This window comes from Hyla sarda, chromosome 7 (genome assembly GCF_029499605.1).
Source record: "Hyla sarda isolate aHylSar1 chromosome 7, aHylSar1.hap1, whole genome shotgun sequence".
Taxonomy (NCBI): domain Eukaryota; kingdom Metazoa; phylum Chordata; class Amphibia; order Anura; family Hylidae; genus Hyla; species Hyla sarda.
Window position 1 is genome coordinate 70,007,482 of NC_079195.1, and position 27,374 is coordinate 70,034,855.

At 42.4% G+C, this 27,374-nt stretch overlaps 1 protein-coding gene across 16 annotated transcripts in view; it reads right to left on the bottom strand.

The window, feature by feature from the left end:
• Positions 1 to 27,374, bottom strand: part of BTRC (beta-transducin repeat containing E3 ubiquitin protein ligase) — a 278,342-nt gene that overhangs the window by 116,795 nt on the left and 134,173 nt on the right. For 8 of the 16 annotated variants that reach the window (XM_056529521.1, XM_056529523.1, XM_056529517.1 and 5 more), the window contains one exon: positions 23,385 to 23,474. In XM_056529521.1, the coding sequence (XP_056385496.1) occupies positions 23,385 to 23,474 (90 nt within the window). Of the gene's footprint in view, positions 1 to 21,820; positions 21,853 to 23,384; positions 23,475 to 23,633; positions 23,753 to 27,011; positions 27,154 to 27,374 lie in introns of those variants that run through there. The other 8 variants (XM_056529529.1, XM_056529522.1, XM_056529524.1 and 5 more) reach the window with 3 other exon arrangements.

A 27,374-nucleotide genomic window follows, 5' to 3' on the forward strand; every position in this document is an offset into this window, starting at 1 on the left:
ACAGGTGCAACCCTAATGCTGCCTGGAAAATGTTCAAGGCGCATTAACATATGGAGTTTACACACCTCCACGTATAAATTTTCAAACCACAACAAAAAACGTGGTCTCAAAAGGCTGGAGGTGCTCAACCCCAAATGCGGTTGTGCATTTATACTGGGGGAGCAGATCCTGCCCTTGTAGTCCGTTGCTAGGGGCGATCCCCAGCATAAAAATGCATACAATGGAGGATGCCTGCAGTGGACTACAAGTGCCACAATAGAATCCTACACCAGATAAACGGTGTGGATGTGTAACAATTAGAATAATACAATACAGAAATTTAGGTGCACTACTGTGGTAGATGTATACAATGACATTGGCTAATCCCTCAACACTGATGTTAAAATTGAGACATTCGCCAGACTGCCTAACTAATATGCGCATGGAACAAATTGTGAACATATCACCAGATTAATTTATGACTGCAAGCATGGAACCAAATTGCCTGAGCTTAACCAGGGAACAACTAAGTGAGTGTAAGCACAGGACTATATGAGCATGTGCACCTGACAACAATATGAGAATATCAGGACCAAATGTGAGCTCGTGCCTAGGACTGACTAAGTGTGTGTATGCCGAGAACAAACTATGAATGCACAGGATACCTCTATTACCGAGTAAGCGGAATAAACTGTAAGTGCAAATGAACTACGAATGTGCCGAGAACAAGTAATGCTCATATGTTCTACTATACCGGACAAAGTTGATGAACCTATCCTCAGTATGACTATGTACTCGCATGCGAAAACAAAGTGTATGTGCGTAAGCCCAGAACAAACTAGATAAGCGTCCGCCCAAAACAACTTGATGAACGTATGCACGTACAAACTATATGCACGCATGACCTAATTATATGACCACATACTCATGCACATAACACTCTCCATGCTGTACTAGCATGTGCGGCATAATGCTACGAACGTGCGAACTGCACAACACCAAGAGCGCATTTCCATCCTAAATACCACCAGTGCATGCTCAGCATACATGCTACCAGTGCATATACAGCATGAACGCTACAAGCACGCACACAGTATTAATGCTATGAGTGTATGCACAATACAACCCTACAAGTGTACGTACCGTATAGCGACTGCACAGCATAAATGCTAACCCCGTATGTATATATAATTGCTACGAGCAGATGCACAGTATGAATATTATGGCTACATGTGCAATACCACCAGCGTGCCATGCAGCAACACTGCTACTGCACAATGGCTAAGTGCACGTGGAAGAATAAACATGACATGCCCCTCCTATAAGAGGAGGGACGTGTCGAAACCCAATAAATAAGAGCAAATATGTGTGTTGTGACCGTATGCATGGGACCGATTATAGGAGCGTGACCAATTATTTGGAGCGGGTGCTCACGACAACTAAATGACCGTATGCGTGGAATGTTATATGAGCGTTGCACCGCATAACTATATGATTGAATGTATAGAATTACTATAATAGCGAGTGCATTGAACCACTATATGACCATGTGTAGAATATATTATAGGGACATGGCACGGAACTATATAATTGTACAGTATAATGTACAGTATAATGCTACGCCCCCACAAAGGCTATGACCGTGTGTACAGTCTGAATGCTACGACCGTGTGTACAGTACAAAGGCTATGACCGTGTGTACAGTCTGAATGCTACGACTGTGTCTACAGTACAAAGGCTACGACCGTGTGTACCGCACGGCAGCTGTGATTGTGTGCACAGCAAAACCCACTGTGATTTAAGATTAACCTAACCTACCTGCATGACCAAAAGCAAATACCGCTTAATTTTTTTTTTTTTTTTTTTAACTACAGAGAGGAACCAAATGTGAATACCCTGAATTACCGTAGAAACATCCCATGTTAACCTTGTGAAGACACTGTAACGGGCTACGAGGGAGTGAAATATATGACCAAACACACTCCTGCCCTGACATGGACATGCGACAGGGGCCTGAACGAGTCCTGCCCCTGGAGTGTGCTGAAGTCCCGGTGTCAACCTTTCAGACGTGCCGTAAGCAAGCCGGATGCATACCATTGCTGCCCAGGACCTCAGACCCTCACCCCCAAACAGAATTCCACTTATCTCACAGTTTGCCCTAGTACCAACTGAGCCGCTATTCTTGCGGTGCCGTGACACATGCGCCCTTGAGGTCTCCGTAGCCGCGTGGGATGGCCACTGTGGAGTGAGCTTACAACATGCAACATCGAAAATAACCCCCAGGGCTGGGCTGAAAATAGGTTTCCCCAAGCTCCGGCTTACCTCCAGAGCTAGTGAACCTGCTAACCTCCATCAGCCCCAGCCACCTACCCAACACCGCTCCACGCACGGAAGAAGATGCGGTCAGCTGCCTTGCCGGTCAGCTGATCAGTGTCACGTGAAGAACGCGCGGCGTCTACACACCGTGCCGCATTGCCGCGGCCTCGTGCCGCGCCCGCGTAGTGGCCCCGCGTAACCTCGCCACTACTAAACGAGCCCCCAAAAAGTATAATGACCAGGGCTGAACTGACTGAGGCCCCCCGATGCTGCGGCTTACCTCCGAAACGAGGAGGACGCTGCCGCATGCCTCGCACGCCTCAGCCAGTCCCAGCCACTTACCCACACCACCTCCCAGCGAACTTCCGGTCAGCTGACCCGACAGTCAGCTGATCATGAATGACGTGAAGAACCCACAGCGTATCGTGCTAGTGACAGCGCGGGTTCTTATAGTGATAACCCCGCCCCCTCTCACAAATCCAGGCAAACAAGTTAGCCTTCTCACTTATTCTTTCATGAGTTATTTACAAGTTATTGACCACTTATAAAATGTGTTCAATGTGCTGCCCATTGTGTTGGATTGTCAATGCAATCCTCTTCTCCCACTCTTCACACACTGATAGCAACACCGCAGGAGAAATGCTAGCACAGGCTTCCAGTATCCGTAGTTTCAGGTGCTGCACATCTCGTATCTTCACAGCATAGACAATTGCCTTCAGATGACCCCAAAGATAAAAGTCTAAGGGGGTCAGATCAGGAGACCTTGGGGGGGGGGGCATTCAACTGGCCCACGATGACCAATCCACTTTCCAGGAAACTGTTCATCTAGGAATGCTCGGACCTTGGATGGTGCACCACCACATTATGGGTGTCAGTTACGAGCATTCCTAGATGAACAGTTTCCTGTATGAACTGTTATTAGACTTTCGTGAACCTGTAACGTTCCTATAATTAGCTTGCAGGTTTACTTTTTTTTTTTTCTTTTTTTATTACTTTTTCCAGACTTTTCCAAGTTTTCTATGTCTTTCTATTCAATAATGCAGCCTATGTGGTTTAACTGAAACGTATAAAGTCCCAGTGTATAAGGGCTGCCACCTTGCATCTCAACACAATCAGAAGTTTTTAGTGGTACCATTTTTGTATTGATCTGACTTTTTGATCGCTTTTTGATCATTTTTTCATGATATAGAAAGTGACCAAAAATACGCTATTTTGAACTTTGGAATTTTTTGCGTGTACGCCATTGACCGTGCGGTTTAATTAACAATATTTTTATAATTCGTATATTTCCACACGCAGCAATATCACATGTTTATTTTTATTTACACTTTTTTTTTTTAAATGGGAAAAGAGGGGGGGGGGGTGATTCAAACTTTTATTAGGGAAGAAGTTAAATGATCTTTATTAACTTTTTTTTTTGCACTTTTTTTTGCAGTGTTACAGCTCCCATAGGGGGCTATAACACTGCGCACACACTGATCTTTTACATTGATCAATGGTTTCTCATAGGAAACCATTGATCAATGATTCTTCTGCTTGACTGCTCATGCCTGGATCTCAGGCACTGAGCAGTTATTCGGCGATCGGACACCAGGAGGTAGGTAAAGAGACCCTCCTCGTGTCCTACAGTTGTTGGGGTTGCCGCGATTTCGCCAGCCCCTACTGGCGGGGCGTACTTGACATTTTGCGGACGAAGGCAGTCACGCTGGGTCTGCTGTGTCCAGAGTGTGGTTTGAATCTCCCGCCATTTCGGAGCTCCAGGGGCTCAGCTGTCAATGTAAACAGTGCGGCTGGTTCAGGCAGCTGCACAGAACAGTAGGTGGAAGTTACGAGTGCAGGTACTATGGTTTAGGGGCTGGGGACGGTCTCAGTTGGCATTCCAAGTGAGCAGATGCCTGCACTGTCCTGTTCAAAGCTCCCTTGCCTGCCGGGCACATGGCAGTGATCGCTCTGTGGCCCCATCCCGTGGAGCTGGGCACTTCCCTAATGCTTAGCTGCAGTATAGTTCACGCCGGGCATCGCTGCCTCAGGGCAGGATGCCTAGCTACAGCCATCCGTGGTAGCATGCTCCAGCATCAAGATGTTGCTAGCGTGGGAGCAATCAGCAAGGTAATATTGTGGTGTCCCCTCTTCTCCCCACAGCATGGCCACCTGCCTCCCGTCCTTTGCGAGGTCCTGTGCTTGGTCTACAGGGCCTTAGCAGGAAGTGCTGGATGCTAATAGGTTTGTTACGCTGATAGTTGCATTAAAAATAAATACATTTTAAAAATCTAGCGAACAGGAGCAGTCATAGATTCAGAAGGGCCCTCACTGTTGGGTGCTGTCAGGTTTCATGGGCACATTATAAGATGTTATAATAATTATTGTCACGTTTTTTGTGTATTTTTCCAAACGGCACATTGGTGTAGGTCTACATATGTGCTTGTTCTGTTATGTGTCTAAGAGCTTGCTGGCATAGTATACCAAGAGCGGATGTTTTGCAACCATACCATGTATCAATCATACAGAGCATCTTACCATTAGTATATCCTTCATACATTTTACTATCGTTCTCACTTGCATGCATCCTTTAGCATATTATGCACTCATTCACCACAATATACATTTCATCATGCATAGGTTTCTATAAGTACACGTTGCATCCGGTTATTAATCTTACCATGCAGAGGTTCTGTGTGCAATTTTCCCGTGGCACTTATGCTATGCATTCATTCATGTATTTCTGGGCATTTCTGCCCTTTCGCTTAGAGCATTTATACTGTGCTTTCACTCATTGCATTATACCGTGTATTCACACTCAGCATTTATTTGGTCCATTTATTGTGTGTGCATTCATAGCATTTATACCACATTTTCCATGCATTCATACTGTTATAATGAAGGGGGCAACTGACGTACACTATGACAGTTTTATCACTCACACTCCACTACACAGTGGTACCTTTCATAAGTTTTGTTCAGCTGTGTCAATCACACAACAAGATATGGCTGCGCCGTGCGCTTTAACATAGTTGTACATGCACATGCTGTAATAGTCAGGTCACGCATACACCACAATATACTTGTTCCACATACAGGTGCATAAATAAAAAAATAAAAACTGTTCACACGCTTATGGCTTCATACTGTGTACACGCTCATGGCTATCATACTGTTCACACACAAACGGCATTCATACTGTTCACACGCATATTAATACACTCATGGCAATTATACTGTTCACACGTTCATAGTATTTTACTGTTTCTACACGAATGGCATTGATCCGTTTCTTTGCTCTGGACATTCATACTGTGCATACGCTCATGAAATTCACACTGTTTCCTTGTCACTCATGGTTTTATACTGTTTATATGCTTGTGGCATTTATACTATTCATATGCTCATGGCATTTATACCGGTTATTCGCTCATGGCATTTTAATGTTCATACGCGTATGGCATTTATGCTAGTCAGATGCTCATGGAATTTATACCGATTCATACACTCATAATATTCATACTGTGCATACGTTCATGACATTCATTCTCTTCATATGCTCATGGCATTCATACACTTCATATGCTCATGGCATTCATACTCTTCATATGATCATGGTATTCATACTCTTTATACGCTCATGGCATTCATACTCTTCATACGCTCATGGCATGTATACTGTTGATACTGTTGATACGCTCATGGTATTTACATTGTTTATACGCTCTTTTATTATATGCTTACGGTATATATGCTGCTCATACAGTCATGGCATTAATGTTCATCGCTCATAGCCTTATACTGTTCATAGCATTATTACTGTTCATACACTCATAGCATTTATACGCTCATACTGTTCATATGCTCATGGTATCTATACTGTTCATAAGCTTATGGCATTTATACTGTTAGTATGCTCATGGCATTAATACTGTTCATACGCTCTCATTATTCAGACATTCTTAGCACTTATGCTGCACATGCACTCTTGAAAAAAAAAATAAACTGTACGTGCACTATTGCATTTGTGCTGTGCATGGGCATAGTGTTTAATGTACATAGTGATTGGCATCTATGCTGTGCATAAATGCACATCGTTTATACTGTACATATGCTTATAGCATTCATGCAGCTCATGTGGTTATCGTTCTATGCTAAGTATTTATACTGCACATACGACCACAGCTGTGATAGGGTACTTTTGCTTGTATTGTTTAAACGGTATTAGCTTACATCATTTACGGTACTTTCAAGCATATTGGTACATAAGCTCATGGCTTTATATGGTACATACGCCCATAGCATTCATACTGTATGCATACTGTACATACCTGCTTAGATTTTGGTTCTGGCTTTGGATTCATAAGATTTATAATACTGTTTTGTGAGTATTGATATCATTCATGTTCTTTCACTGTGCAGTCATAAACAACATGTATGCTGGACATAGTTTTTAGCTTCCATATCAGTAATACGTCCATGACTATTTACGGTGCATAGATAGGTTACATAATGACTTCGAGGCGAGCATACTTTCGATAGGTTCATAACATCTATATGTTAGATAGCACGCCTACAATGTGATAGCCGTTACCCCATGCACACGTTAGACATTTTGAAGTCATGCATATGTTTCCAGTTGTGTTACTATGTCTGTTAGTTTCAGCGGAAGTTCCGGCTATTTATTTCTACAACTGATATGTTACATTTACTGACAATACAATTTGTATCACGTACACCACCTAGTCAGTCTCACTCATTTGTTAGCTTTTGGATCAGCTTGTCATGTCACACTCAGCCTCTACCTTACAATCTTTGCCATAGGTAAGTACCAACCTTGTAGTTGTTGGCATCATGGTATTCGTCATGCCTGCCAGGTCTGCAGGGGCAAAAACTGCATAGTCACTGTTACTGACAAGTTTTCAGAAAAGTTACATCACGTCACATAACAGGTGGTATACCCGTTATACTTGTCTCGTCTGCAGGGGGATGCACTGAGTAGTTACTGACACGTCTTCAGAGCAACAACATCAAGATACATAGGTGGTTGTATACCCGTCATACCTGCCACATCCGCAGGGGGATGCACTGTGCAGTTGTTGTTACTGACACATCTTTAGAGCAACAATATCATACCACTTAGGTGGTTGTATACCTTTCATACTGCCACGTCTGCAGGCTTGATGGTTATCCAAAGACCTGTCACCTCTATAGGCTCGATGGTTATGAAAAGACCTGTCATGTCTAGGACCTCCGCAACTTTCAAGTACGTTTACTAGGCCAAAGCCTTGCGGCCTCGGCCTATACCAAAGCTGTTATACTTCAATAATTCCCCAGTACTCTCCGCAAGATCACTGGACCTAAATGCACCCCTAAATCCAGCTGATCTACGCTAAAGAATCTTCTAAAAGCTAAATTTAGCTTATCTGATCCCAACCAACTGTCAATCGCTGATCAACTAGAAATAGACTCTGTTATCTGGACTGTTATTGCTATTGCCTGCTTCAGAAAATCTTCAGTAAAAGTTCCTGCAAGTTTTCTGTTAAACAGTGGTTGTGGACAATCCATTTATTTCGCACTCACCTATCGATCTTGGGAAGGGTGGCGATAGGCCCTAGCAACATTACAGTATTTAAGCCTCACCCTGGCGTCACGAGTGACAAGGGTTAACAGCGCCCTTTATTATCCAGAACAGCAACACCGCAACTACTCTACACCCCCCAAGGCGTACCACGAAGCGACCTGTCATGTCTACAGGCACAATGGTTATGAAAAGACCTGTCACATCTACAGGCATGATTGTTACAGAAAGACTTGTCACATCTACAGGCGTGATGGCGATGAAGAGATCGATCACTCGATGCGGGACATCACTCCTGGGACCAGTTTTGAGTCGAAAGCTTGGCAGTTTAAGGTATGGTTTCAGTTTCCAGGTAAGGGGCTTAGTCGAGTGTACAGGGTGGGACATTTATATGGATATTCCTTAATAAAATGTGAATGGTTGGTGATATTAACTTCCTGTTTGTGGCACATTAGTATATGTGAGGGGGAAACTTTTCAAGATGGGTGGTGACCATGGCGGCCATTTTGAATCCAACTTTTGTTTTTTCAATAGGAAGAGGGTCCTGTGACATCAAAATTATTGGGAATTTCACAAGAAAAACAATGATGTGCTTGGTTTTAACGTAACTTTATTCTTTCGTGAGTTATTTACAAGTTTCTGACCACTTATAAAATGTGTTCAATGTGCTGCCGATTGTGTTGGATTGTCAATGCAACCCTCTCCTCTCACTCTTCACACACTGATAGCAACACCGCAGGAGAAATGCTAGCACAGGCTTCCAGTATCCTTAGTTTCAGGTGCTGCACATCTCGTATCTTCACAGCATAGACAATTGACTTCAGATGTCTAAGGGGGTTAGATCGGGAGAACTTGGGGGCCATTCAACTGGCCCACGACGACCAATCCACTTTCCAGGGAACTTTATCTAGGAATGCTCGGACCTGACACCCATAATGTGGTGGTGCACCATCTTGCTGGAAAAACTCAGGGAACATGCCAGCTTCAGTGCATAAAGAGGGAAACACATAATCATGTAGCAATTTCGCATATCCAGTGGCATTGAGGTTTCCATTGATGAAGAATGGCCCCACTATCTTTGCACCCCATATACCACACCATACCATCAATTTTTGTGTTCCAACAGTCTTGGAGGGATCTATCCAATGTGGGTTAGTGTCAGACCAATAGCGGTGGTTTTGTTTGTTAACTTCACCATTCACATAAAAGTTTGCTTCATCAGTGAACAAAATCTTGTGTAAAGTGAAGGTCCTGTTCCAATTTTTGTTTTGCCCATTCTGCAAATTCAGTGCGACGATCTGGCTCATCCTCATTGAGATACTGCAGTAGCTGGAGTTTGTAAGGGTGCCATTTGTGAGTAGCTAATATCCGCCGAAGGGATGTTCGACTAATGCCATTCTCCAGTGACATGAGGCGAGTGCTACGCTGTGGGCTCTTGCTGAATGAAGCTAGGACAGCAACTGATGTTTCTTCATTAGTGACAGATTTCATGCGTCCACATTTTGGCAAATCCAACACAACCAGTTTCACGAAACTTAGCAAGCAGTTTGCTAACTGTAGCATGGGAAATGGGTGGTCTCGTAGGGTGTCTTGCATTGAAATCTGCTGCAATGACCCAGTTACTGCGTTCACCAGACAACAACACAATTTCTATCCGCTCCTCACGTGTTAACCTCGACAACATGTCAATGGCTGTAAACAAAGGGAAACTTGTAAATAACTCCTGAAAGAATACAGTTACATTAAAACCAAGCACAACATTGTTTTTCTTGTGAAATTCCCAATAAGTTTGATGTGTCACATGACCCTCTTCCTATTGAAAAAACTAAAGTTGGATTCAAAATGGCCGACTTCAAAATGGCTGCCATGGTCACCACCCATCTTGAAAAGTTTCCCCCCTTACATATACTAATGTTCCACAAAGGAGAAGTTAATATCACCAACCATTCCCATTTTATTAAGGTGTATCCATATAAATGGCCCACCCTATAGTTTGATTTACAGGTGATATGGCGCCACAAGGTTATTATCACCAATGATCTGTCATGTAGTTTTGTTATTGTGTGTCATTTTGCTAACCGTTAATTTTTGTCTCTTAATAGCAGGGACTTGGATAGCTTCATGTTATGCCTGACAGGTATATATCGGTTTCACTTGACTATGGTAAAGATGCATATATCAGCTAGCGTGTCAGCCTGGTCCTGTTTCAGTGCCGTTTCGTTTCTTTCAGAGTGGGCATGACCACCATAGCTCCTTGGTACTAGGCATCGATTACTAGGATAGCAAATTTGTAGATTTTACTTTTCTTCCTCTCAAGTTAGAATGTAAATATGGGGTTTGTGTTAGTTTTGTGGTATTGCTCAATGGTTATGAATTCTGTCATTTATACTACTAGGTTAACTTTTTGCCCTCTAAAGGCATGCCTTTTAACCCCTTGGGGATGGAGGGTTTTCCTGTTTTTTGCACTTTCGTATTTTCCTCCTTATCCTTTAAAAATCATAACGTTTTCAATTTTGCACCTAAAAATCCATATGATGGCTTAATTTTTGCGCCACCAATTCTACCTTGCAGTGACATCAGTCATTTTAACCAAACATCTACGGTGAAATGGAAAAAGAAATCATTGTAGGGAAAAATTGAAGAAAAAAAATGCCATTTTGTAACTTTTGGAGGCTTCGGTTTCTACGCAGTAAATTTTTAGGTAAAAAATGACACCTTATCTTTATTCTGTAGGTCCATACGATTAAAATGATACCCTAATTATATAGGTTTGATTTTGTCGTGCTTCTGGAAAAAATCATAACTACATGCAGGAAAATTTATACTTCAAAATAGTCATCTTCTGACCCCTATAATTAAATTTTTCTGTGTACGGGGTGGTATGAGGGCTCATTTTTTGTCCCGTGATCAGAAGTTTTTAGCTGTAACATATTTGTATTGATCGGACCTTTGTATTGATCGAATCACTTTTTATTCATTTTTTCATGATATAAAAAGTGACCAAAAATACGCTATTTTGGAATTTTTTTGCGCGTACACTGTTGATCGGATCACTTTTTATTCATTTTTTCCATGATATAAAAAGTTACCAAAAAAAAAGCTATTTTGGAATTTTTTTGCGCGTACGCTGTTGAACGTGCGGTTTACTTAAGGATATATTTTTATAATTCGGACATTTCCGCATGCTGCAATACCACATATGTATATTTTTATTTACACAGGTTTTTTTTTAAATGGGAAAAGGGGGGTGATTCAAACTTTTATTAGGGAAGGGGTTAAATGATCTTTATTCACTTTTTATTTTAACTTTTTTTTTGCAGTGTTCTAGCTCCCATAGGGGGCTATAACACTGCACACACTGATCTTTTAAATTGATCAATGGTTTCTCATAGGAAACCATTGATCAATGATTCTGCCGCTTGACTGCTCATGCCTGGATCTCAGGCACTGAGCAGTCATTCGGTGATCGGACAGCGAGGAGGAAGATAGGGACCCTCCTGCTGTCCTGTAAGCTGTTCGGGATGCCGCTGCAATCCCGAACAGCTCCCTGAGCTAACCGGCAATGTCTTACTTTCACTTTAGACGCAGCATTCAACTTTGATTGCCGCGTCTAAAGGATTAATAGCGTACAGCACCGCGATCAGTGCCGCGCGCTATTAGCAACGGGCCCTGAACGCCGTGGCCCTGCATTATAGAAAGGGAGTGGGTGGAGGATGTATAGGTACGCCCTCCGTCCCCAACAGGTTAATGTTTTTCTTACAGGTATGTATGTATCATTGTAATCAGGAGGGTGAAGTTCCGAACACAAGTGTTAAGCCTATCAGGCTGTATTTGTGCGAGGGGCGTGAGTATCTTCCGACCCTTGCACTTCTAGGTGGGGCATTAAGGAATTCTGTGTAGGAGGCGGGGTTATATACTGGCGGGGCATACATGGCGTTTTGTGGACCACTCTCAACCCTCCCTTTTTTTAATTTATCCATTACAGGGTATGCACTCTAAAGGCGTGCCCTCCATCACGGTTATGTGCACAAACCTGACCGCTTTAAGTTTAATATTTTTCTTACAGATATGTATGTATGTACCATTGTAATTACGAGCACGAGTGTGAAGCCCGAGCACAAATATATTTTTATATATTAGCAGAGTACCCCACATTGCCTGGTGTTCCTACCTAAACCTTGTGGGAAAGCAACAATGACACTCTTCCTCATATTCCAACCTCTGCACTAACTATTCTCTGTAGATCGAAAAGAAAGGTTGGTTACAGCTCAACACTTAGTCTTAAGCTTGCTTGGAGTCTTATCCGAGGTGCACGGTAATCATTAAGAGAAGGGAAATCCAACCTGGAGAAAGTTCAGCACTCAAGGATAATATTGATATCGTTTTTTTTAGGGCCGATACCAATAATCTGTGGAGATTAGGGCCGATAATTTATACCGATATTCCGGTATAAGTTATAGGCTATTTAACAACCCCCCCCCCCCCCACCCCGCGCAACACCGCTGCAGATCACTGATTTAAAGCGGGCGCTTTAAATTAATGAACTGCAGCGGCTTTTGCGGTACCAGAAACCGCCGCCGCCGCCACCTGCTTCTCTACTCCTGCCTGTCTGGGGGTCCTCCTGAGTCCTATCACTGCCACCATGGCCGCCCCCCCCCCCCAAAACCGAGCCGCACCCCCCACCGCACCGCCCCCATCCCGGTTTTATAATTACCCGTTTCCCGGGGTCCACGCTACATCTGGCTCCGGTGGCATTCTCCTGAGCTGTGACTGTGCGCACTGACGGGGACGTCGCGTTGAGGACGTCACTCGTCAATGCACAGCGTAACACAGGACGCAGCAGGAGCCAGAAGTAGCGTGGACCCTGGCCCCCGGGAACAGGTAATTATAAAACCAGGGATGGGGGAGGCAATGGGGCCGAGGCTGTGCGGTCGGGGTGCGGGACGGTGCCATTTGTGTTCACGGTGCGGTGGGTGGTGCGGCGCGGTGGGGGCGAAGCATTATCGGATTATCGGCAAGGTAATTGCAGATACCGATAACGCCCAAAATCGTAAATATCGGCCGATAATATCGGCAAAACCGATAATCGGTTAAAAAGTCCATAGGACTAACATACAATGTATACATTGTATGCTAGTCCTATGGCCATTTTAAGACGTTTTCAAAAAAACTGGATATGTTTTAATATTATCCTAGAGTGCTGGACTTTCTCCAGGTTGGAGTTCCCTTCTCTTACTAACTATTCTCTGTACCAGTCTGGTGGACAGTCCTGGGCAATTTCTGCAGTCAGAGAGTAAGGTGATTAGGAGATGTACCTGAAGCTCATAGACTTGTATGAAACTTTAGAAAAAACCCTGACTCTCGAAAGTGGAGGTGGGTTTGGGTTTATTTAACTCTACTATATTTCTAAATGACATATAAGTAACATATGTACCAAGTTTTTTTGAAATATCTCCAGCTATTTGAAAGTGATCCTAGAGAATATATACAGTCATGGCCGTAAATGTTGGCACCCCTGAAATTTTTTAAGAAAATGAAGTATTTCGAACAGAAAGGGATTGTAGTAACACATGTTTTGCCATACACATGTTTACTTTCTTTGTGTGTATTGGAACTAAACGAAAAAAGGGAGGAAAAAAAGCTAATTGGACATAATGTCACACCAAACTCCAAAAATGGGCTGGATAAAATTATTGGCACGCTTAACTTAATATTTGGTTGCACACCCTTTGGAAAAAAAAATAACTGAAATCAGACACTTCCCATAACCATCAATAAACTTCTTACACCTCTCAGCCAGAATGTTGGACCACTCTTCCCTTGCAAACTGCTCCAGGTCTCTCTTATTGGAAAGCGCCTTTTCCCAAAAGCAATTCTAAGATCTCTCCACAGGTGTTCAATGGGATTTAGATCTGGACTCATTTCTGGCCACTTCAGAACTCTCCAGCGCTTTGTTGCCATCAATTTCTGGGTGCTTTTTGACATATGTTTGGGGTCATTTTCCTGCTGGAAGACCCAAGATCTTGGATGCAATCCCAGCTTTATGACACTGGGCTGTACAGTGCGACCCAAAATCCATTGGTTATCCTCAGATTTCATGATTCCTTGCACACATTCAAGGCACCCAGTGCAGGAGGTAGCAAAACAACCCCAAAACATCTTTGAACCTCCATCATATTTCACTGTAGGTACTGTGTTCTTTTCTTTGTAGGCCTCATTCCGTTTTCAGTAAACAGTAGAATGATGTGCTTTACCAAAAAGCTCTATCTTGGTCTCATCTGTCCACAAGACGTTTTCCAAGATGGATTTTGCCTTACTCAAGTTCATTTTGGTAAAATGTGGTCTTGCTTTTTAATGTCTCTATGTCAGCAGTGGGGTCCTCCTGGGTCTCCTGCCATAGCGTTTCATTTCATTTAAATGTCGACGGATAGTTCGCGCTGACACTGATGCCTGCAGGACAGCTTGAATATCTTTGAAACTTGTTTGGGGCTGCTTATCCAACATTCGGACTATCCTGCATTGACACCTTTCATCAATTTTTCTCTTTTGTCCACGTCCAGGGAGATTAGCTACAGTGCCATGGGTTGCAAACTTCTTGATAATGTTGCGCACTGTGGACAAAGGAAAATCTAGATCTCTGGAGATGGACTTGTAATTTTTAGAGTGTTTATATTTTTCCACAATTTTGGTTCTCAAGTCCTCAGACAGTTCTCTTCTCCTCTTTCTGTTGTCCATGCTTAGTGTTGCACACACAAACACACAATTCAAATACTAAGTGAACTTCTCTCCTTTTTACCTGCTTTCAAGTGTGATTTTTATATTGCCCACACCTGTTACTTGCCCCAGTTGAGTTTAAAGGAGCATCACATGCTTGAAACAATCTTATTTTTCCACAATTTTGAAAGGGTGCCAATAATTTTGTCCAGACCATTTTTGGAGTTTGGTGTGACATTATGTCCAATTAGTTTTTTTTCCTCCTTTTTTGGTTTAGTTCCAATACACATGAAGGGAATAAACATGTGTATAGCAAAACATGTGTTACTGCAATCCTTTTCTGGGAGAAATACTTCATTTTCAAGAAACATTTCAGGGGTGCCAACATTTACGCCATGACTGTGTATATATGTGTATAGGGAGATTGTAGAGCCAAATAGTGGAAAATAGCAGTCTAAGGCTTGTTTTACACTACAAAAATCCTCCGTTTTTAAACATCCTTATGAAGTTCCAACTGAAAACAAGCTGAAAACGGCAGTAACAAAATCCTATACGTCTGTTAGAAAATCCCATTATAGTCTAATTTTTCTAATAGCCGTTTTAACCAGTTATAGTCCGTTATTGATAAAGGCCATTATTTTGTGACGGAGGATAGTACGGAAGAAAATAGTTCATAAACTATTTTCTTCCTTACTATCTTCCATCACAAAGACTATAATGGATTTTCTAACGGACGTATAGGATTTTGTTACTGCCGTTTTCAGCTGGAACTTCATACGGATGTTTAAAAACTGAGGATTTTTGTAGTGTGAAACAGGCAAAAAAATCTTCCCTCTATGTACAAGTGGATAACTACCAGTCACCCAGCAAAACACTTACCAAAAATGTGTTTCTTACAGAGGAAGGTTCAGAGGTTCCTCATAGCCTCCAATGTTTTAATATTTTCATTATTTTTTTCTTTAATAAACAAAACAAAAATGTCCTCCCCATTAAATACCTACACTGCATTATTAGGCCTCCACTCAGTGATCCATGTGTTCCATTGTGTTCTCTAGTCTCAATACCAGAGAGAAGAAGCCTGCGTTCCATCTCACAAGACAGAACATCTGCATGCAGCCTGCGATGTTAAATGTGCCCATAGATCTGAGGAGCGCACAAGCCTAAGAATAGGTTTTAAAGAAGGAATCCGATTGTTTACAATATGTTTTTGCCTTTAATTGCCTGTAATAGCTGGTACAGCAAAGTGCGGCAAACGTGGAGCGGTTACACAGTTCACGCTCAGTCGTAATTCTTGAGGAAAATGTTTACTATCACTTATGAGAAAAGGACTCGGTGCTCATTAAACAGCATGGCTCTCCTCACGCCACAACCGTACTGCTTCAGCATAATCTCAGCTGAAATATCTCCCTTCCTGTAGATATAATTCTCCCATCTAAACAACCACACTATTAAAATTCATTAAATAAACGTGGATATTGGAACAGGGCAATGAACGTCGGAGCATCGGCCCCACTTCTATAGGCACAACACCATTTCTTTTCCAGACGATATAAGTTAGACCTTCAAGAATGTGAGTGTGAATAACTGAATGTTACGGTTAAATATGGCATGCAAAAAATATGCATATGTGCTTTAAAGGAGCACTCCGGGAAGAACCGATACACTGTACTATGCCTAGTTGAGGGCCATGCATGACAAGTCTAAAGTGAGAATCCTTGTGCCATGTACCGCACCCCTCCAGCCCTGCACCATTCAAAAGTGTTTGATCAAAACTATGGCTTTTACATACTTTTTTTCATGCAGATTCCAATGCAGATTTTATATTCAGAATCATATGAAAATTGGATTCCAGTTACATTGTTTTCAATAGGAACCAACGTAGTAGTTAAAAGGGGTACTCTGGAGGAAAAGAAGAGGTTTTCAAATCCAATGGTGCCAGAAAGCTATACAGATTTGTAAATGATTTCTCTTAAAAAATTGTAACCATTCCAGTACTTATCAGCTGCTGTATGCTCCAGTTGTGTTGTCTTTCCAGTCTGACCACACTGCTGTCTGCTGCCACCTCTGTTCGTATAAAGAACTGTCTTGAGCAGGAGAGGTTTGCTATGGGGGTTTGCTCCTGCTCTGGACAGTTCTTGACATGGACAGAGGTGGCAGCAGAGAGCACTGTGGTCAGACTGAGAAGAACTAAACAACTTCCTCTGAAGCATACAGCAGCTGATAGTACTGGAAGGATAAAAATCTGTGTTTCCTGACTGGTGTGCCTCCAGCTGTTGCAAAACTACAACTCACAGCATGCCTGGACAGCCAATGGCTGTCTTTTCATGTTACAACACTGAATAAATGACACTCCAACAATGTAAAGTAGTGAATGCACAGCCTATATAACAGTGTTTAATGTTGTGTCCCCTCAAAGTAACTCCACACACAGACAATAACATCTAAACCTTGGCAACAAAAAATTGTTCACCCATAAGTGAAAATACCTAAAATCGGGACCAATTAGCCATTTTCCCTTCCCGTTGTGTCATGTGACTCATTAGTGTTACAAGTTCTCAGGGGTGAATAGGGAGCAGGTGTCTTAAATATGATGTAATCGCTCTCACACTTTACAATACTGGGCAATGGAAGTTTAACATGGCATCTCATGGCAAAGAACTCTCTGAGAATCTTTAAAAAAAAAAGAATTGTTGCTCAGCATTAAAGGGGTACTCCGCCCCTGGCATCTTATCCCCTATCCAAAGGATAGGGGATAAGATGTTAGATCGCCGCGGTCCCGCTGCTGGGGACCCCAGTGATCACCGCTGCGGCACCCCGCCATCATTACTGCACAGAGCGAGTTCGCTCTGTGCGTAATGACGGGCAATACAGGGGCCGGAGCAGCGTGACGTCATGGCTCCGCCCCTCATGACATCACGGCCCGTCCCCTTAATGCAAGTCTATGGCAGGGGGCGTGATGACCCCCACGCCCCCTCCCATAGACTTGTATTGACGGGGGCGGGCCGTGACATCACGAGGGGCGGAGCCGTGACGTAACGATGCTCTGGACCCTGTATTGCCCGTCATTACGTGCAGAGCGATATCGCTCTGCGCAGTAATGATAGCGGGGTGCTGCAGCAGCGATCCCCGGGGTTCCCAGCAGCGGGACCCTGGCGATCTGACATCTTATCCCCTATCCTTTGGATAGGGGATAAGATGTCTAGGGGCGGAGTACCCCTTGGCCTTTGTTATAAAAATACTGAGTCAACACCCTAAAACTGAGCTGCAGCATGGTGAGAAAGACCATACAGGAGATTTACAGGACAGGTTCTGCTCAGAACAGGCCTTGTCATTGTCCACCCAAGAAGTTGAGTGCTCGTGCTCAGTGTCATATCTACAGGTTGTCTTTAGGATATAGAATTGCCACATATCTTGAAGCGGTGGGGGGTTTAGCCTGTCAGTGCTCAGACCATAGGCCGCACACTGCATCAAATTGTCTGGATGGCTGTCATCCCAGAAGAAAACCTCTTCTTAAGCTGAAAGAGTACCTTTCATCAACAAAAACTTTTGATATATTATAGATTAATGTATGCAAAATAACTTTCCAATTGCATGTTACTAAAAAATATGCTTCTTTCTATTTATTTTTCCACTTTGAAAAAATGACCCATAGGGGTCTCCCTACCAGTCCCGGACGATAAAATATGTTTATCTTTATGACGTTTACATGTTTTTATATAGGAAAAGAGGGTGATTTGTGTGTCTTTTAAACTTTTATAAAAATGTATTTATTTATAAAAAATGTTTTACACTTTATTAGTACCTTAAGGGACTTTTAAGCGGAATCGTTAGATACCTCTTACAGATCAAGAGAGTTCTATTGAACTCCACTGATCTGTATGCTCTGCGATCCATTGATAGAGCCTTGTCCAGCCAGGCTCTATCAATGACAGAGCCACGGACACCAGGGAAGCAGAGGTAAGCCCTCTGGCTACCTGTATAGTGAATCGCTCCCCCGCAGTTCACATAAATATAGCCTGGCAGGTGGATAACACCTTTAAAGGGGTACTCTGATGTAAAACTTTTTCTTTTTTTTTTTATGAACTGGTGCCAGAAAGTTAAACAGATTTGTAAATGACTTCTATTAAAAAATCCTTTTAGTACTTTTTAGCAGTTGTGTGCTACAGAGGAAATTCTTTACTTTTTGAATTTCTTTTTTTGTGCTGTCCACAGTGCTCTCTGCTGACACCTCTGTCCGTGTCAGGAATTGTCCAGAGTAGCATAGGTTTGCTATGGGGATTTTCTCCTGCTCTGGACAGTTCCTGATACGGGCATCAGGTGTCAGCAGAGAGCACTGTGGACAAGACAAAAAAGAAATTCAAAAAATAAAGGTTTTCCTCTGTAGCTATCAGCTGCTAAAAAGTACTGAAAGGATTAAGATTTTTTAATAGAAGTCATTTAGAAATCTGTTTAACTTTCTGGCACCAGTTCATTTAAGGCAGCGCTGGACAATAGTGGTGAACACACAAAATATTGACACTTTGGGTGCAATTTGGACATTTACACTTAGGGCTGTACTCACCTTTGTTGCCAAGGTTTAGACATTATTGGCTGTATGTGGAGTTATGTTGAGGGGACAGCAACTTTAAACAATGTTGTACAGGCTGTCAAACAACTCTGGCACTGAAAGCAGGCCACAAACCCTAGAGGTTTGTGGCCTGCTTCCGCACCGGAGTTGCTGCCTACCACAAGGGATCGCACACAGAGGTGTCTGCTGGATCAAGCAAGTCTACAGGCACCATATGTTGTATAAATACTTTATTGCAGCGTATCCCAACCAGGGTGCCCCCAGCTGTTACAGCCTTTGGCTATCTGGGCATACTGGAAGTTGTAGTTTTGAAACAGCTGAAGGCATCCTGGTTTGAAAACACTGCTATGGGAGTCCTATATTTCAGTGTTGTCCAAACCTATGATCTTGGCTGTTATAAAACTATGACTCCCCAGAATGCCTCGACAGCCTATATAGCAAATTCCCAACATGTATTTCTCAAACTGCTACAAAACTACAACTCCCATCACGCTCACATAGCCTTTATATCAGTGTTCCCCAAACCAGTCACAAAACTACAACTCCCATCATGCCCTGATAGCTTGTATATCAGAGTTCACCAACATGGAACTCTCCAACCACAACTAGTGTGAAACTTCCATCATGACCTGAGAGCTTGTACAGAGTGGGCCATTTTTAAGGATGCACCTTAATAAAATGGGAATGGTTGGTGATATTAACTTAATGTTTGTGGCACATTAGTATATGTGAGGGGGGAAATGTTTCAAGATGGGTCGTGACTATGGTGACCATTTTGAAGTCGGCCATTTTGAATCCAACTTTTGTTTTTTCAATAGGAAGAGGGTCATGTGACACATCAAACTTAATGGGAATTTCACAAGAAAAACAATGATGTGCTTGGTTTTAACGTAATTTTATTCTTTCATGAATTATTTACAAGTTTCTGACCACCTGAAACTATGGATACTGGAAGCCTGTGCTAGCATTTCTCCTGCGGTGTTGCTATCAGTGTGTGAAGAGTGGGAGAAGAGGGTTGCATTGACAATCCAACACAATGGGCAGCACATTGAACACATTTTATAAGTGGTCAGAAACTTGTAAATAACTCATGAAAGAATAAAGTTACTTTAAAACCAAGCACATCATTGCTTTTCTTGTGAAATTCCCAATAAGTTTCATGTGTCACCTGACCCTCTTCCTATTCAAAAAACAAAAGTTGGATTCAAAATGGCCGACCTCAAAATGGCCGCCATGGTAACCACCCATCTTGAAAAGTTTCCCCCCTCACATATACTAATGTGCCACAAACAGGAAGTTAATATCACCAACCATTCCCATTTTATTAAAGGGGTACTCCGGTGCTTAGACATCTTATCCTCTTGTGACGTCACGCTCCGCCCCTCAATGCAAGCCTACGGGAGGGGGCGTTATAGCTGTCACGCCCCCTCCCGTAGGCTTGCATTGAGGGGTGGAGGCGTGACGTCACACACCGGCAGCCCTGTGGTTGCCGGTAATCAGACCAGGAGCGAACACGCTCCGGGGACTGATTACAAACGGGGTGCCGCGTGCAAGATCACGGGAGTCCCCAGCGGCAGGGATAGGGGATAAGATGTCTAAGCACTGGAGTACCCCTTTAAGTTGAATCCATATAAATGGCCCACCCTGTATATCAGAGTTTGATCAGTTGGTCGTTGTTGTGCCTGACCTGTAGATTTGCCCGATCCAGCAGAATCCTCCTCACGTGATCCCCTGTAGCAGTCTGCAACTCCACCACTGGAAGAGGGCCACAAATCTTAGAGGCCTCCAGAGCGTGCTTGAAGCAGGCCACAAACCCTATAGACCTCAGGCACGTGCTCAAAGCAGGCTGCAAACCCCGCCAGAGGTCTCTTACCAATCCACTTATGCTTTAGGTAACACATATGAGTTCGGCCTGGCTGTTATTGCTTTACTTATTATGTTTATTCAATTAAGCAAAAAATAAATAAAATAAAATAAAACAATCAGCCAACTAATCGATTATTATTATAATTTTTTTTTTTTAAACCCTAATCCAAATTGACCTTTTTTGCTGAGATTGTAGGTTAATGATACAGTAAATTACCAGCACATATTGTTATAACTCCGTACTCCTAACGTAAGCCACACAGCATGGGATCCCAAGCCATTGGTTGAAGACTGTATTAGAGAAAAGTCAGCCAAACCTGTCAATATCAGCAGGACTGGCTGATTAATTAATGTGTATGGTGGAAAAAGGATTGGGAATGGTGAATTTTTCTCTGAATGGCAGCTTCTTTCCCCCCCTCTGCCTATTGAAATTACATGAATGCTTCACAAAACCGAGCATGCATGTGTATGGGGAAAGACACTTAGTAGCAGACAGCTACTAAAGGTGCATGGGTACATTATGAGTTGACCCCTAGACGACATTGTACGCCCCAGCTCGCTAAATGCCCTATGAAGCAAGCACAGGGGCTGTGGTGAAGCCATGAAGGACGGCCACTATCAGTAGGCAGGACCTCACCGCTAATGACAGGCAAGTGACCATTAACACCTTACATGCAGTGATCAATGCTAATCAATGATAATCACTGTATCTAAAACCATTTATTTTAAGTGCTGGAAGCTTACTGGTGCTTATCAGACCCCCGCAATATGATCTCGGATGTCTGATATGCTAAAATGGCTGCAGAGGGTTCCCTTACCTGCCTTTGAATCGAATCTCCAATGATGCAGCCTGTATGAGTGGAGAACCAATCTCACTATTAAATGCGAAGCAAAAGTGCAATATTAAACAGTGAATGTAATCAAATGATTGATGTAAAAGTCCCCCATTGGGGGACTTAAAAAGTGTAAAATTGTTTTTTTTTTTAAATTGTATAAAAACTCCTCTAATATACCGTACTGTACATATTTGGTATCACTGTATGCAGAATTGTCCGAAATATCAAAACACAATGGGGTTGATTTACTAAGAGTACATTGTAGTTTTCTGTGTGGCTTTAATTTCCATAGTATTTTTCCATAGTATTTAAAACATTTTCCCTATGTTTTTCTTTTCTCTACGTGTTGCTTTTTTTTTTTTTTTTTTTTTTACAACAGTTCTAAAGTGTCGGACTTTCCAGAGATCAAATCCACCACATTTTATGTGGAAACCTTAGTTCTGGGATATGCCCCTTTTGGCAGGACCACACCCTTTCTGTTGAGGACACGCCATTTCCGGGGAGACCATGCCCCTTTTTCGGGTTTTATTTAGAAAAATGGAGTGATGGTCAGGTTTGAAGGTCTTTTGGGGTGCATATTTTGATACACATGACTTGCGCCTAAATTTAGCTCAAAGACTCGACAAACCATCGGAAACACATTAGTAAATAACCCCGAATGTTTATAATTCCACATGGTGTATACGGTAAATGAAAAAGAAAAAGAACACGAAAAAAAAATGAATAGTGATCAAAAGGTTCCATCTAAACTAAAATGGTACCGATAAAAACTACAGGGGTTAAAATAGGGTCATTTTAAAGAGGTACCTCTGGAAATTTTTTTTAATTTTTTTTATTTAAATCAACTGGTGCAAGAAAGAGAGAGCACTGTGGTCAGACAGAAAAGAAATCCAAAAAGAAAAGAACTTCCTCTGTATTATACAGCAGCTAATAAGTACTGGAAGGGTTAAGATTTTTACATAGAAGTCATTTACAAATCTGTTTAATTTTCTGTCACCAGTTGATTTAAAAAAAAATGTTTTCCAGTGGAGTATCCCTTTAAGCATGCTGATTTTGTTAAAAAACGGGAAACTGACAGCTGTGTTACCTGCAATAAATTTAATACACAGGGTTATAGTGCGAGTGAACTGGATTACAACAAGGTGATGGGACCCACCATGTTGGGTTTGGCTATCCGGGCATCCTGGAAATGAAATTCTGCAACAGCTGGAGGCACTCTGATTTGGAAACACTGCCCTGGTTAATGGATGGAATATAACAACCGGTGGTGCAGAGGGCACTCCGCCACACCAATAAGACACCAATATTACAAATGGCATGTAGTATTTAGAATTTATGCTGTAAATTTTTGTAGTTGGGCCAAGGAGCTACAAGTAATGCCTCCGATAGACAAAAATCTAGAGGACGTTCCTTGATTTATGAAAGTTCCGAGAAGCATCTATATTTACAGGTGCAGGAACAATGAAGATACAGCAGTATTACAAAATGTGCTAAAGCCAAAAAGACTGAATATATGTATATACGGGAAGAGACAAGGAGTACTTACTTTAACTACACAACTTTCTGTCTTCATGGCAGATCCAGATAAGCACACAGTTTCTTGGTTTATGCACAATCTGGCACAGCTGTTGTATGTCTGAAAAAAGAGAAAAAAAAATGTTGGGTCAGATATTAGTCGAGTTATAGCAAGCCATGTGCCTGTCGGAAGAAATGACCCTAAAACCGCTGCATATACAGTAGCTAAATATACATAAATAAATATATATGAGATGGGTTAGGAATATGTTGCAATTACCTCCTCTTCTCCACACATAAAACTGATGCCAGAAGTATTGGTGGTTGTGACCAAGATGTCTTCTACAGTGGGTGCTGGGGTGTTGGGTGTTGTCACCAACTAAGTACATGGCTTACTGGCTGGAAGATATCCAAGTGGTGTCTAGTAAATACAGGGTCTTAAAATAATATTTATAGGGGTCTTAACACCATTCTAACTGCAATGGAAAACATTATCTTAATAGAACTTTACTAGGATTTTTAATAGGACTTTCATACAGGATATTTATAGGACTGCCATAACATTTTTATATCAGATTTTCACCCTCTGATTATTAGCCTTTAGCTGTCAGCACATGATGGGAGTCGGATTTTTTTATGTACAAAGAAGAGTGGCCATGGCTCCCCACAAGTGTGTCACATACAGCCATGGCCGTAAATGTTGGCACCCCTGAAATTTTTCTAGAAAATGAAGTATTTCTCACAGAAGGATTGCAGTAACACATGTTTTGCTATACACATGTTTATTCCCTTTGTGTGTATTGGAACTAAACCAAAAAAGGGAGGAAAAAAAGCTATTTGGACATAATGTCACACCAAACTCCAAAATTGGTCTGGACAAAATTATTGGCACCCTTCACTTAATATTTGGTTGCACACCCTTTGGAAAAAAAAATAACTGAAATCAGTCGCTTCCTATAACCATCAATAAGCTTCTTACACCTCTCAGCCGGAATGTTGGACTACTCTTCCTTTGCAAACTGCTCCAGGTCTCTCTTATAGGAAGGGCGCCTTTTCCCAACAGCAATTTTAAGATCTCTCCACAGGTGTTCAATGGGATTTAGTTCTGGACTCATTGCTGGTCACTTCAGAACTCTCCAGCACTTTGTTGCCATCCATTTCTGGGCGCTTTTTGACGTATGTTTGGGGGTCACTGTCCTGCTGGAAGACCCAAGATCTCGGACGAAGACCCAGCTTTCTGACACTGGGCTGTACATTGCGACCCAAAATCTGTTGGCGATCTTCAGATTTCATGATGCCTTGCACACATTCAAGGCACCCAGTGCCAGAGGCAGCAAAACAACCCCAAAACATCATTGAACCTTCACCATATTTCACTGTAGGTACTGTGTTTTTTTCTTTGTAGGCCTTATTCCATTTTCGGTAAACAGTATAATGATGTGCTTTACCAAAAAGCTCTATCTTGGTCTCATCTATCCACAAGACGTTTTCCAAGACGGATTTTGGCTTACTCAAGTTCATTTTGGCAAAATATAGTCTTGCTTTTTTATGTCTCTGTGTCAGCAGCGGGGTCCTCTTGGGTCTCCTGCCATAGCGTTTCATTTCATTTAAATGTCAACAGATAGTTTGCGCTGACACTGATGCTCCCTGAGCCTGCAGGACAGCTTGAATATTTTTGGAACTTGTTTGGGGCTGCTTATCCTCCATCCGGACTATCCTGCATTCACACCTTTCATCAATTGTTCTCTTCCGTTTATGCCCAGGGAGATTAGCTACAGTGCCATGGGTTGCATACTTATTGATAATGTTGCACACTGTGGACAAAGGCAAATCTAGATCCCTGGAGATGGACTTGTAACCTTGAGATTGTTGATATCTTTCCACAATTTGGTTCTCAAGTCCTCAGACAGTTCTCCTCTCCTCTTTCTATTGCCCATGCTTATTGTGACACACACAGACACACAATGCAAGGATTAAGTGTACTTCTCTCTTTTTAATCTGCTTTCAGGTGTGATTTTTATATTGCCCACACCTGTTACTTGCCCCAGGTAAGTTTCACATGCTTGAAACAATCTTATGTTTCCACAGTTTTTAAAGGGTGCCAATAATTTTGTCCAGCCCATTTTTGGAGTTTGGTGTGACATTAGGTCCAATTTGCTTTTTTCCTCCCTTTTTTGGTTTAGTTTCAATACATGTGAAGGGAATAAACATGTATAGCAAAACATGTGTTACTGCAATCCTTTTCTGTGAGAAATACTTTGTTTTCTTGAAAAATTTCAGGGGTGCCAACAATTACAGCCAAGACTGTATGTTAAACCCTTCCTTAAAAGGGCTATTCCCATTTCAACTAATGTAGTTAAACTTATGGGACGCAACAATTTAAATATTTTTGCAAAAATATCCATTTAGCAAGTTTGCATGCCTCTCCTGATATAGATTACAGACCACCACTCCACTCTAGGAGCAGTGGTCGGGCTAGTGTGTGTGTGTGTGTATATATCCTCCTCTGTGTACAATATGATGTATACATATACACACACAAACACCCCCTAGAGTGGAGTGGTGGTCTGCAACCGAGGCAACAAGTTGTCAACTAGGCAAAACTAGCAGAATATTAGGAGGCAAAACTATGAATGTATTTGCATAAATATTTAACTTGAGAAAGTTTAACTGCATTTATTGATTTGGAAATACCCCTTTAACTTGCCCACTAAACCACTCAAAACAGTATCCCTTGTTATTATTATACAGGGCACAATCTGGGCACCAAGGGACTGATAGATGGATTTAAAGCTTAAGTTCCCTTAACTAAACAAAAGTCATCTCTAACTTTATAGCTACTGGGAGAAAGTGTTTAGTTATCAACGAAAACAAATTATACCACCTTAATACCATTGAAGTTAGTGGATAAATTATGTGATGTGTATTAGATTCTGATCCATCAACCATTCAATCCACTGCCCATTAACTAGACAAAGAAACATCAAAACCTGGATCCATTGTTGGGTCTGTTTCTTTAAATATTCTATAACATAAATATGATCAGTATTAGAGGGGTACGCCACCCAGAGAAATCCAAAAGGATAGGGGATAAGACATCTGATGCTGGGACCCCCTGCGATCTCAGCGCATTCTATACAGTACATTTAGGATGTTGGGTTTGGGCGGCGAGATGTGACGTCATTTCCCACCCCCTCGTGATGTCACACCACACCCCCTTCTGACATCACATCACGCACCCGTCATTCATGTCTATGAGAGGAGTACCCCTTTGGATAGGGGATAAGATGTCTGTGGGTGGAGTATCCCTTCAACCTCTCATCAACTGTCACGGTCAAGAAAGTGTTGCAAAGTGATGTATTATGAACAAGTTACTAAATGTAGAGGTGAAACCTCCACCCCCCCCCCCCCTTTTACCGTGGACTTATGTGAAGTAAAGGGAGATTTGTCATCCCTGTTGCCTTCAGCCACACAGCTCCACTCTCACAGTACCTACAGCTGTCAGCCCTGCACTCCGCTGACAGTCCCTGCAGCTGTGACCCCTCTCTGCTCACATCCATGGGCACTGTGAGCGGACAGCGGGGCTGTGCGGCTGGCGGCAACAAGGATGACAGCATCAGTAGCCGCAGGCTGGTGACAGGTGATAGAGCGGTCTCACCTTCTCCCAGCAGGCCTGTAGCTTCTTACTCCGCTGCTCCTCCTTGGTGACGTGAAGTGAGGGCGGAAGCAGTCCCACCAGCAGGCTTCAGTGACGTAGTGCCTGCTGGGGCATGCCTACATCCTTATGCCAGCAGCTCGCACTATGTGAGCAAGAAGAATGGTAAGATACAGAGCATTTTTAAGGGTGGAGGGGGGGGGGGTTAGGTGTAGTTAGGGAACATAGCCTGAGTTAGTTTAGAAAAGTTTATTTAATGACAGGTATTTTTTAACCTCTTGGCCTTAATGATGAAATCTTTTTGTTTGATTTCTTCGCCTTCAGCTAGAGATAACTTTTTTAGGCATAATCTTCTAATAAATACAT